At 34.5% G+C, this 13,723-nt stretch overlaps 1 protein-coding gene across 4 annotated transcripts in view; it reads left to right on the top strand.

Annotated features, from left to right (window-relative positions):
• Positions 1-10,741, top strand: part of LOC120628721 (myosin-IIIb-like) — a 56,097-nt gene extending 45,356 nt beyond the window's left edge. The window contains exons 5-21 of one of the 4 annotated variants that reach the window (XR_005658974.1): positions 250-531; positions 627-815; positions 891-1,093; positions 1,170-1,350; positions 1,435-1,585; positions 1,702-1,912; positions 1,990-2,282; positions 2,360-2,652; positions 2,732-3,006; positions 3,155-3,320; positions 3,486-3,708; positions 3,801-3,938; positions 6,865-7,001; positions 7,612-7,790; positions 7,916-7,993; positions 8,548-8,755; positions 9,554-9,688. Coding sequence is in view for 3 of the 4 variants with exons in the window: in XM_039897303.1 (XP_039753237.1) it covers positions 250-531; positions 627-815; positions 891-1,093; positions 1,170-1,350; positions 1,435-1,585; positions 1,702-1,912; positions 1,990-2,282; positions 2,360-2,652; positions 2,732-3,006; positions 3,155-3,320; positions 3,486-3,708; positions 3,801-3,938; positions 6,865-7,001; positions 7,612-7,790; positions 7,916-7,993; positions 8,548-8,655; positions 9,554-9,908 (3,462 nt within the window). In the remaining variant the exon portion in view is untranslated. Of the gene's footprint in view, positions 1-249; positions 532-626; positions 816-890; positions 1,094-1,169; positions 1,351-1,434; positions 1,586-1,701; positions 1,913-1,989; positions 2,283-2,359; positions 2,653-2,731; positions 3,007-3,154; positions 3,321-3,485; positions 3,709-3,800; positions 3,939-6,864; positions 7,002-7,611; positions 7,791-7,915; positions 7,994-8,547; positions 8,756-9,553 lie in introns of all 4 variants that reach the window. The other 3 variants (XM_039897303.1, XM_039897312.1, XM_039897321.1) reach the window with 3 other exon arrangements.
• The last annotated feature ends 2,982 nt before the right edge of the window (positions 10,742-13,723 follow it).

Genomic DNA, 13,723 nt, shown 5'->3' on the forward strand with positions numbered 1-13,723 from the left:
AACAGCGACTAACTGCCAAAGTTTTGCCAAATTTAGAAAGATTTTGTAAATTGGGATAACCCAAACTTATAAACAAACATGAGATTTATATAATCGTATTTGTAAATTTTTGGACTTAAAAGCAGTCGAAATTTTTTTGAATTAATGTTTGCGTTTTGCTGTCATTCATCCATAAGAGCTAAAAGAGAGACTATTTTGAACCCAAACACAAACACTTGAATTTTATTTGATTGCAATTTTATATTTTAGATTCGTAAAGAGCTTCACGCAGAAATAAAGAGACAAAGAGCAGATGGTCGAACTTCCCGTGCACCAGAAGCTACTACAAAAAGAGGGAAACTGAAATCTCATCGAAAAGCAAAGCCAGAAAAAATGTATACTGATGATTTAGCTACTCTTGAAACTTTAACAGAAGAAGCTATTGTCGACCAATTACAGAAAAGATACACTAAAAATCAAATATACACCTATATTGGAGATATACTTGTTGCAGTCAATCCTTTTACGGACATAGGAATATACACTACTAAAGTGAGTTTTCATTTTAAAATAAACAACCCTACCCTGAAAAGACTTTTTACATTAATAATTGCAGTTTTTAATACCACTTTCTCTTTTTTTGACAGACTCAACAACTATACCAAGGTCGCTGTCGCTCAGACAATCCTCCACATATTTATGCAGTAGCAGACGCAGCGCATCAAGCATTGTTGCACCAAAAACAAAATCAAGCTATTGTTATATCGGGTGAAAGTGGAGCCGGGAAAACTGAATCTGCTAACCTCCTTTTGAAGCAACTAGCATTTTTATCGAAAGTGCGTATACAGAATTTCATTTAATTACATTTATCAACTGAAAAACTTAAAACTAAAATTTGCTATTCTGTTTAGACACAGTATGGAAATTTAGAAGATAAAATACTACAAGTAAATCCAATAATGGAATCATTCGGAAATGCACGTACAGGAATAAATGCAAATAGTTCTCGTTTCGGAAAATATTTGGATTTATCGATAATGAGAGTGGGAAAAATTTCAGGCGCGCGAATATCGGTTTATCTTTTAGAACAGTCAAGAGTAGTCCATCAGGCATTGTAAGTAGTACTTGAATAATAAATGAAAATAAATTAATTTAAACAATTTCATTTTTGATATGAATATTTTTTACAGAGGTGAGAGTAATTTTCATGTCTTCTATTATCTTTATGATGGGCTAGAAAGCGAAGGTCGTTGGAGGAAATTTTATCTTGATGAACAGTTGAAATCTAGACATCGTTATCTACAACCCCTTTCAGTAACTCATCGTGAACACAATGTTCATCGATGGCGTCAACTTAATCAAGCTTTTAAGGTAAATCATCATTTATAAATATAGATAATGCTAGATAATATATATTATCAAAGTTAAAATCGAGTATTTTAATATTCATTTCAGGTTGTGGGATTTAATGACGATGAGGTTCAAATTATATACAGAATGCTAGCTGCTATCTTGCATCTTGGAGACATCGAATTTGCCGAAACTGCCGGTGAATATAATGCTGATAACAGAGCTACTATAATTGACACAGCACCATTACATCGAGGTAAATAAAGTAAACAGAGTTTTCAAACAAAAAGTTTCAAACAATGAATAAATGGTAACTTGATAACTAGATGTGATTAAAATAAAATTGACAAACAAAACAATTTATGATTACAGCCTCTTGTTTATTGGGTGTGGAGACTAATGATCTTCGCGAATGTCTTACAAGCAGCAGTGTCGTTACAAAAGGTGAAACTATAGCACGTTATAGCTCACCCACAGAAGCTGCTGTAGCGAGAGACGCTACTGCCAGAGGGATATACGCAAGATCGTTTGATAGAATTGTTGAGAGAATAAATGCACTTTTAAGTCAGAATAGACCCCATAGGTTAGTAGTTTAAAAAGACAAGTAAAGGTATATAATGGTAAAAACTTAAAGTTTTCATAAACTGTACCTTTTTGCAGCGACCAGCTATCGATTGGAATTCTTGATATCTTCGGATTCGAAAACTTCACTAGAAATTCATTTGAACAACTTTGCATAAACATCGCAAATGAGCAGATTCAATACTACTTTAATCAACATATTTTCACATGGGAACAACAAGAGTATATGGCTGAAGGTGTGCCAGTTGATCTTGTAGAATTTTCAGACAACAGACCGGTTTTGGATATGCTTCTATCTAGACCCATGGGCTTATTAGCCCTACTTGATGAGGAAAGCCGATTCCCACGTTCTTCGGATAGAAGTCTCATTGGTAAAAACATATTTTTGTTAAAATTGAACATTGAAATGTTAAATTCATTGGTGTCATGAGTTATATTTCTTTTACAGAAAAGTTCCACAGAAATATCAAAAGCAAATATTATGTACGTCCGAAATCGGATGCAGTTTGTTTTGCTATTCATCATTTTGCTGGTCGAGTTGTTTATCAAGCTGAAGGCTTCTTGGAAAAAAATCGCAATTTCTTACCTCCGGAAGTAATCCAACTTATGAGACAGAGTCAATACGATACGATCAGATTTTTATTCCAATGTCCTATGACGAAGACTGGCAATTTATTCTCAGCTTTACAAGGAGATATAGATTCGAGGACATTGGAAAGTCCAGTTTCTAACGACATTCGGGTAAAATCTTTTTTAAATATGGTTAAAATTATAATTGCAAATTAATATTTTACTACTATTCATATATCTTTTACAACAGGATCGATTTAATAGCCGAGGTCTTGCGTCTCAATCACGAGCACAACAAACTGTTTCGACATATTTTCGTTACTCTTTAATGGAATTGCTTCAAAAGATGGTTAGTGGTACGCCACAATTTGTAAGATGTCTGAAACCAAACGACTCTCGATCACCAAAACATTTTGATTCAACGAAAATACTGAAACAGCTAAGATATACGGGAGTATTGGAAACAATACGAATAAGGCAGAATGGATTTTCTCATCGACTTGCTTATGATGAGTTTATAAAAAGGTACGGATGCTATATTATTTCACTTTAAGGTTCTAACGCGCTTTCATACATTATGCGTTCAATAAATCAACCGATATTTAACACCTCAGAATGTGCCGCTCCGAGTACTACTACTCTTACCAAATTGAATATAATATTCTTTTCATAGATATGGATTCTTAGCGTTTGGTTACGAGGAAGAAGTAAAGCCTAATCGTGACTCCTGTCGACTTCTATTACTCCGGTTGAAAATGGACGGATGGGCACTTGGCAAATCTAAAGTATTCTTGAAATATTACCATGTTGAAGTACTTGCAAGAATTTACGAAGAACAGGTAAGAAGCGCAATACTACTCGTATATTGTTCTGAAATACTTGATTTGCAATGAATTTAATAATAAACTAAACATAACAAGTTCAGTTCCAAGTTACGAACAACGGTGTTGTAATTGTAGTAATACTTTTACGTCTATTAATTTATTTTAAATGTATTTATGTAGATAAGAAAAGTTATATTAATGCAAGCTTGTGTACGAGCTTGGCTAGCTCGGCGAAATTTCCTGAGATTGAAGGCACAGATGGCAATATCGGTTCTTACGTTACAACGACATGTGCGAGGCTGGCTAACGAGAAAAAAACTTCAGGAAAGACAAAAGCAGTTGGCACGGGAATTTCAAAAAGGTCAAATTGAACAAGAAAACCAAAGGAAGCAACAAAGAGCAGGTACTGCGAAAATCTATAATCATATTTTTCTTACTATAATTAAAAGAATATTTTATAATATTCGTAATCAATGTAATATGCAATATTTACAGGTGTTCCAATTAAAAATAATGTTATGATGGCTAAAGTATTAAGACGAATGAATACGGATGATAGTGATAGTATATGTACAAATTCGAGCAATAAAGAAAATGAAAGTTCTGAAAAAGCAGCTCCAGTAAGTCAAAGCCGTAAGTAATTCTTTATGAAAACTAAGCTTAATTGCGAAACGCACGTTTTGCTCCGACACCGGAGCATCCGCAGGAGATGTTGAGTTTACGATGAAAAATTGTTAAGTAGGAGCGAAACGTGTTTGGTGTGGAATATAAATTATAAATTTTTACTCAATGGGCACTCAGTATTCCGTACCTTAGATTATATTGACTTGATCAAAAATCATTCTAAATCACCAAACCCAATAACTAAGTTTGTTTAAAAAACCGTGCATCAATCGACACGAACATAATTCTTTTTTTCGTTTTACAAACCATAATCCGAAATAAGAGCGTATTTTTTCGTAATTTTTCACGATGAGACTATTCAGTTGTAAAAGTAACAGTTTGAATTTGGTATCAAAAGAAATAACTATGAGTAAGTTTACTTATATTTATTTCTTTTGATATCTAATTTCAACTTGTAACCATTTCAAAATTTGATTAAAAAAATTTTGTATAAAAATACGTAGACAGAGAAGTAAATAGACGAATGGTTGGCGTGCCGCTTGTGAGACAGAGCATATTTGAGAAGTGTTGCCATACATTTTTTTTTACCCCGATTCTAAGGTCCCAGATTTCAGGTCTTCTGCCACACTTATAGTTTGTTGGTATTTGTTCCATACAAAATTTATTTATTTATTTCCAACTTACGACTAGTTTTACAGGAATTTTCCTAATGCACTAGCGTAGATACTTATGCCTACCTACATACTAAACTATCAGTGTAGCAAAATGTAGGCGTTTGTTTCATTAGAAGCAGCTGCACTTAGAAACATATCCTAAAGGTACTGAATTTTTAATGTCCGTAATTAATTTAATTTAAAAAAGGGAACATTTATGGAATAACATTAGTACGTTGGTCTGTGAATCAATTTTGCAGTTTTTTTATGAGAAAGGCTTCTGGCTCGTGATTAGTTGGAAGATGAAAGCGGAGCGGCTAGCTTCCAGGCAAATTTGTCATTCACATTATAAATCTATATATATATACAAACTAAAGATGATTTTGTAGTAGGCTAATAAACAAAAAGTGTCATAATTATATTATCCAGCATATCTCCATACAATGAAAACTCAAAAGCTAAATTATTCACTGACCAGTGTTGGAACAGCGTTAGGATACAGAACCGTTAGCTTGTTCTTTTTAATGACCATATTTTTATGAAAGTGTTTGCTGCAAATCTTTGAACTCTTTTTGGGTGTCCAATATGTGCGACCTTTGGATACATCCCATAGCAACAATAAATTATGGACTGTAGAAAAACTGGAACAAAATATTTTAAACATAATTTTTAATAATAGTTGGGAAATTCGTTTCTCCGCATAGTATAGTTTTAAGTTAACTTTTCTGTACATGAAAATGGTCAAAGACTATCTTAGGAGTATAAAAAAAATTGGCTTTAGACTTTACAACGTTGGAGTCAACAAGTTTTTTTCTTACAGTTCCACCAAATACATTTTTTCTCTAATACATCAACATCGTATCATACATCCATGGAATTAAATTTATGATTATTGACACAAAAAACTTGAAATTCTATAATTTTAATAAATTAAACTGCGCAGTTTGGGCAATTTTCATGTTAAATGTAGGCAACACTGCACTCTATTATACTTTAGGTTATGTATGATTAAAATTAGCATAAAACCTTATAAACGATCTATTTTCTATTGCAAATTGTGTTGTATATTATAGAAATATAATAAACGATAATTATTTATACTTTTAGCAAATCAAAAGTATTGTACTTACGAGTGGAACGACAAATCCGTAAATTTTCGTTTACTATCACTTTTACATCCTAAAACACTGCACCGAACCATGTTTTCGCAGAAATTCGTTAGTCAAATTAGTTAGGTCTGTATTTTTGTGCTCACAATCCGTTTATCTTGAATTTCTAACTAATAAAAGTATCTCTTACTTATAAAACGATGGCTAACTGTCAAACTTGTTTCGCAAAGTGCTTTGCTAATCCATGAAAAAACCCTATCGCATTATCTCGTTTATTTACAAGACGTATACATAAGTTGTTCTCTTACTTATGTGAATGCGACGGATGCTATCCATTTGTCTATTTACTTCTCTGTCTACGTAAAAATATATCATTTGAATTTTTTTTATTCATTTGTAATCAAGTTTGACAAGTATTATCTATAACTATTCAAATTTATAGAGTTCGTTTTTAAGATTTTGGGAATATGACTCTGAAACGAATGGAATGCAATTAAATTGTTCTTTCTCTGAGTACGAACATTTATTTACTATGCTACTATTGATTTAATATGTTACTTATTTATAAGCTCACTGTTGTGGCAGCACTAGCTCATATTAATTCTGTTAAAAGGCAGAGTTATTAATCTACAATGTAAAGTTTAATAAAAAGCGACCAATTTTTTATTTCTCACACATTTAAAGAATATTTTTTATTAAACTTTACTATTACATCCACGACAATTTGTAATTCGTGTTATTTCATACGCAAATTGAGTAGCACACCGCTGGATATTTAGAATATATTTTTATATTCATAACTATGTTTTCTTAGTCCATGAAAAATTAAAATTGTGAACTGGTAAATGTAAATATTCCGCTCAGTACATCGGGATTAGGAAGATATAAGAATAATTGCACTATAGAATATGTAATTACTACTACAATATATAGTTCGTTCATGAATACTTAGTTTATTTGTATATACTCAGTAATGGATATATAAGTTACTAGGACTGGCTGTTTTAATGGTGACAGTAAGCTAACTATTCAGAATATTTTAGAAGCTATTATGGAAGTAAATAAGGTCTTGTACTCATGTGATACTATTATCACATACTCTAGTTTCAATACCCCATATTATACAACAGTTGCATAAATAACTATTCATCTGTTCAATATTTATACATACAGCACGGCGTAAACTCAAGAATCGCGTTGCACCCCCACCGCCACAGCACTCCGCGCCAGCGCCTCCATCTCAACAGCAACTGATGCAGCAGCATTCCGTGCAGGAACGAGCGGCACAGCTGCAGACGTTTGCTGACCAGGTAACATCCATCACCTTAATCTATTATATTTCTGAATTCTTTTGAATCCACCATAAACAGCTTTTGGTGCAAAGCTCCTTCAAAAGACATCCAGTGTTGTCTGTATTTTGATCTTTTGATTCGGCCTATTCCTTATGTCGTCATCCAACTAAAAATGTTGAATACCTCTAGTACTTGGTACCTGTTGCGTTTGGTGAATGGTCATTCGTTACCCTGAGTGTCTATCGAATATCCAGCGACATAGACTGTCCACTTTCAGTTATTTTACAAGCAGGGGCATCGTTTATTTTAATGATGAGAAAAAGCCAAATTTTATTCTTCTGAATTTCATAATAGTTCGTTCCGTTGCTCTTTGACAATGCAATGTTCCTACTATGCTGCAATGTTACAAATGCTTTAGAAATGTAAGATAGAAGTAACCTTGTATTTTTAAGAATGTTCGTTAACAATGATCTCTTTCAATTTCTTAAACAGACGTTAAAATTAGACGTTAAGACGTTAATAAAACCCCTTTTGAATCGTATTTTTTAGAAGTTTTCCTTTCTTTGAATTTCTTATATCTGCTTTGAATTTAATAACATTTTGCTCATCTTTATTTATAATTTTTCAGCTTCACATGAAAAATCAAGAAGTGCACAAGAATTTGAGGCGCAATAAACCAGGAGTTCGGGTTAAAGATATCAAGAAACCACCAGAGGAATACCAACCTCCACCAGGGTTTAGCATTGTTCCTGCCATTATAAGAGGCCAACCATCGAAAGTTGAAGAAGATGCCAGCAGACTTTCAAGGTAAAGCAAAATTGCTTTTTATAAATATAATACAATATACCTTATGTTGCCATGTGTATCTATGTATGGTAAAGATAACTCAATACTACTGTATTCAAATCATGCTTTCCTATGGATATAACCAGCCCATCGCCAGAGTTCTACGAATGTGATACAATGCCATGGGATCAAATTTTTCAAATGAAGGATATTGCTATGCAAAGGTAAAGCTCACAGCATATATCACTGCAAGTAACGCATTTTTAGTTGAATTTTAAATTTAGTGTGAATTATGCGAATTGGATAATTTGTAATAGAGAGAAAAAAAAAATTCCACTAATAAACATTTATTTGTGTAAACGTTAAACGAGTATACATTTATAACGAGTTTATAAAAACATAAATTATAGTTATAATAAAACAAATAGAAACAGATTAGATATGTCTATTTAGATTGAGTTACAATTCAGAGCGTATGTCAGGAGGGTAGATAAATAAATAAATAATAAGCTTCCTTGTCCAGCTTCTTCCCAATATTATGTGTTGACATAGAATGCTATTTCATTTCGCATAAAGAGTTACCGAGAACTAGGAGCAAAGGATAAACAAAAGACTTGGTCATCGCAGTGAACAGGACTATAATTTGCGCCAGACACTATCCTGTACCATTTAAATGAAAAACACTCTCAGTAAAAAACTTTCTCTATTTTAATTATAAACATTACAAAACAAAAAGCTTTTAAGACACGCTTAATATATGTTTTGTCAAACATTTCAGACATCAACAAAACCCTCACGATAAGGGTTACAGTGACGAGAAGCCTCTTCAATCAAACAAAAATTGGCAAAACCTACCTTGCAGTAGGCAATGTAGTGGCCTAGTCAGGTATGATATAGAAAATAACGTCATGACATATTGGCCTTGAATTATTAATAGTTTTTCGAATAATCTCGCATGCTTTACGAAGTGGACAACAACAACAAGGGTATGGCTTTTAAATAAATTCACCTTTTGCTGTATTCGCTCATGAGTAGCCATCGTAGTACCTAGACTTCGGACCTCCTCATAAAATACCATAATATGTGCCATTTCGATATGTTTTTGCATTTGCTACAACTTTGAATAAAAATTACACACTTCATTATTTTATCAGTCCATAAAAAAAAATATTTTCTAAGCACTAATATATAGAAGATGTTTTACATGCTTTCAATTAGATACTCTTTAATTATTTATTTCTTTAATACAGTGAATTTTAAACACTATCGTAAAACAATAAATGTTGAAAGAACTTAGGTACTTTATTATTTTACTAGTTACTTATCCAAAAAAAATGTTAAATTAGCTACTTATCCAAAAAAAAAAGTTAAATTCTGGATTTTGCACAAATTCACCACCAGTGACCTACAAATCTGAAACATACATTATGATGATTTAAAAATGTAGCCATTCTAATAATAAAAGTACCAAGCAGGCAGACAACAAACAGATCTTATGGGTCTATTAAAATAAGAGTTTGATTTTAGAGAAACTGGTTATCTATGAAAGCGAGTTTTTTTGAATATTAAAATAAGTATTCCTATGAAACAAGACAGTATACCGCCGCAAAATGCTCGCGGTCCTCTTCCGCCTTCCACCGTCCATCCTCATTAAATGTTATTCATGTTTTTTAACATAATATTTTTGAATACCAATTGCGACCTTAAATACTGGACCTCTGACTTTTCTTAAATTGACCTCCCGTAATAAATACTGTACTAATTATTATTTTATCTCATTTCAGTAACAAAATAATACAACTAGTGAAGCAAACACAAAAAAATGAAACTCCACTGCGACCTGTCTACAATCCAGCGTACGACCCCGAATCGGATCTTCGCAAGATTCTACGGAATTCACCAGAAATTCTTGCCACACCCGTCTTCAGCTCCGATGATGACTACACCGACGGGCCTTTCCGATTCAAGCAGTTACTGCGTCCAACCTTAGGGCCCACAGAAAGTCTTCGCAAGAGAAAAGTACGCAATTCCTCAAACCAAAGTCCGTGGACGTCTGACAGCTCGCAAGACAGCAATAGTTCTAAAGCTCTTTATAATAAACGTCGTCCACAAATTAGTATGGGTGTTTACTATAATTAAGGAAGCAATTCGTTGATTATAGCAATGAAGATAAGATTGATGAAGATTCTTGTCTATCTGAAGGCCAAAGTGTTTTCTACAGCGACCTACTTGAAATTATTGAAATCTGGAAAACGATAGCAGTTCTTGAACTTTGCATCTCTTTTTGTACTCTGTTAAATTCATGAATTTTATACAAAATAAGTCGCTAAACTAGACCAATTCTATTCGAGCACCACTCAATTTCAATCAGTTGTGTTATAAAATTTATTTCAATATAACCTTAAGTTACTGAATTGTTTACCAATTCATTATGTTTATATGTTATAGATTTCAAGCATTAATCTACTTGTTGTGTATATAAGCGATAACCAAAGTCCTATGATAATTTATAATCAATATAATAAATAATATTAACAACTTTAATAAGTTCTAACGCGTGGTAAAAATAATAAAATTATACTAAGGACATGAGTCATTTTGTATTTTAGGAATCACAAAAAAATTATAACCCTACTAGCTCGAAGGGGTGGCTGAAAGAGTAAACACTCTATCAAAGCTGTATAGCACATTTACTGTACAGCATTGCCTGTGCGCGCTGTAGTCACTAAGCAACTCTTAATGTATAAATTACTCTTCTTCAACTCTTCGGGCTAGTTGGGAACTTTATTTATTTAGTCTGATATAAATGACTATTTTCGATTATCAATTACCAATTGCTTATGCAATCGATTTAATATTATTGTAATTCGAATAATAAAATTTAAAAGTATTTAACGATTTTAATCATTTTTATTAACTTTCATTCAAAAAAAAAGAAACATAAATCATTGACAATTTGTGTGATAATGTGCCAATGATTATTATTAAGTTTACTCATAATATACGTTTTCGTTAAAAGTTAAATAAATAAACAAATTTCAGCTTATTGTTTTATTTATGTTCTCCAAGTATGAAAAGTATCAAAAAACATGTAAATTGGCTAAATCATGGAACAAAAGCTAAAAGGTGGTACGATTTAAAAGTTTTCATGCACACGTTCGCTTATTTAATTGACGTTCGCAATCAAAACAAAATAAAACACATAAACAAGTACTAGTTTTATATTCCCGCAAGAGTACTCGTAAGCACGCAATGTTACGCTTACGGCGGGTGGCCTGAGGATAGCGGCGCGGCGCTTGGGCCACGTGACGAGGGCGGCCAATGGCTTCCCAGCGCCCGCGCAGTCGCGCCCGCGCCAACCATGGCGGCCGCCGGCCTGCCCGATGTCGGTATCCAATTCTCTCAAATTAAAACGCGCTCCATCGAGAATACGCTACTCCCACTCATCAAGCAGGTACGCCACAATGCATGCATTTCTAGAATCGCTGAACCGTACTCCTAATATCTGTACTTTGCGAATGACGTGTCTCCACAAAACAGCTGTACTGGAGTAACCCTCTGACGTAGCGCATCGCTGACGATATTCCCAGATTTTACGCACTGTCTATAGTCGTAACTCTATTTTCGGACGGTATTATCGTCAGTCCGCGACGTTGCTGACTGCGCGTTACGTCAGATGCCACATTTTCCCGCCTAGACGACATCTGTTGCATGCCGCTTCGCGCCGTCGCAGTTGAGACGTTTAAAGCATATAAGCGGCAGTTTCAAAAACCTAGCTTATCGATGACGCAAAATCGATTGTGACAATATTAATTCGAATGTATAGTTCTCTTATCTTCCACACAAAAGCAGAAGGCTAGAGATATGATCGGAAAAAGGTTGGCACGTCAGTTTACAATAACGAGGGGAGGGCAACCACGTGGGCTCGTAGAGGGCGGGTGCGTGCGGGGCGGCGGGGGCAGAGAATCGATCCTCCCGGTCCGTCAGTGCCGCGGCAGACTCTGGCTGAGCGGCGCTGTGCCGCAAAACACCCCAGCGCCACGGAGCACGTGCGCCGCGCGCCCGCGTTAGCGCGCCGCCTTGCGCGCGCGACCCCTTCCCGCACGCGCCGCGAATATGGACGCGCTGTCCGATGACGACGAATATGTGTGCCGAGAGCCCCAGGTATGTAACTCGTGACTGGGGCACAGCGCGATTACTTACCCTTATCATCAATAGCCATCCAAGCCAATCAACTGCTGCACTAAAGATCTCTCCCAACGGGATTGTTTGTCTATAATCACCACGCTGGGGATACGGATAGGTGATCCCGGATAGTAGTAGCACAGAGGACGGTGCTGCCCGTTCACCGTTATACTTCTTCAGTCACCTATTACGATAGTCATTGGTGACAGCTGTATTTTTATCTGCCTTGACCACGCGGTACTTACTTTTATCACGCAGTGTTATTTATGTAGTCATCAATAAGTCATCCTATCCCATGATCCTGATAAAATACAAAGCAACAAGTAGTCACAAAAATAATGTAGCGTGCAAAAACGACCTTGATCGCATTCGCATCACAAGGTTTTCCCTTTAGACCGCGAGCCCCCTACTTAGAGCCAAGACGTTCCTTCCGGTTTCGTGCTTTACACGCGATTGCGATTCTGAAACTGACGTTTTATTATGTATATTCTACATTCTATAATGTTGAATCCTTAAAAAGAAAATAAGTTTTGTTACTTTGGTTGCCAATTTGCACATCAACAATAACTATTATACATTTTAGCTTAATTTTTGTTAATTTTATTTGTTATAATAATAAATAAAATTAACAAAAATACTACAGGATCCCACATTTGTTGAACATAGTGTCCCTCAAAGACGGCCTTACCATGATAATCCCACGAAAATCAATCAGACTCCACGACTAGGATGCTGACTATATAAGGCCTGGGATGATATTTTATTTGAACAGACTGTATACATAGGCTTCCTACGAACAGTATAATCATTATTATGAACCGAATTCAAAAAACGAAATTTACAATTACGAACGATGATTTTATTTGATTTTCTTTGTGGCATGTACGACATACCACAAGGGTAAGTTGATATATATATCTTATGGAATACCCTCCGACGGTGCAAATTTGGCGACGAAATTTCATATTAGAATTTGGTTTAAGTAATCATAATTATAGTGAGCATTTATCAAATCACCTACAGACGCTCCTATCTTATTTATATAACATTACTAAAAATTAAGTCGGCTACAAATTTTATTAAAATCCTATTACCTATATTATTATAATCACAGTAAATTATGTAATGTATGTAATAATAACACAAACTGTAATTAGTTTGCGGCAGTCCCAAATCGCACAATAGAATTAAATGTGAAAACTTTACACAAGTCAAATTGTTCAAAGTACACTCCCTCACTTCGCTCGCGTGAATACTACAAATTGTTTAGCTAGCCATCGAACTCTGAATAACTTTGTATAACTGCTTTTGTTATTACGTAATATATAGCCTAGATCAGCATTTCCAAAAGTACTCACTAATGGGGTCACGATCGAATAATATAGGCTCTTAAAGTTAGTAACGATGACGACATCTGACGGGTTTCTAGCTAAATAATATTTCATCAAAATGCCGAAATAAATTGGACCTATCAAACCCCTTTCAGTTAAAATTATAAAGCAAAATCGGTCCAGCAGTGGAAATCCTATAGTTGATGATGATATAGAATTTTAAGTTACAAAATCCAGATAAGAATCATAAAACTGTGTCCTTGAAATGGAAAAAATACCTACCCCCAGTACTACATGTTTGTGAAGATGAGTGCTTTGAAGTTTTGTGATGCGCGCAATAGATAATATAAAAGATCATAAAAGAGATGGTTTATAATTTGAGAAAAAAAACCAAAAAGCACCATAGCATAACAGTGCAGCAGTAGTTATGCAGTGGGT

This window comes from Pararge aegeria, chromosome 2, assembly GCF_905163445.1.
Source record: "Pararge aegeria chromosome 2, ilParAegt1.1, whole genome shotgun sequence".
NCBI classification, from domain to species: domain Eukaryota; kingdom Metazoa; phylum Arthropoda; class Insecta; order Lepidoptera; family Nymphalidae; genus Pararge; species Pararge aegeria.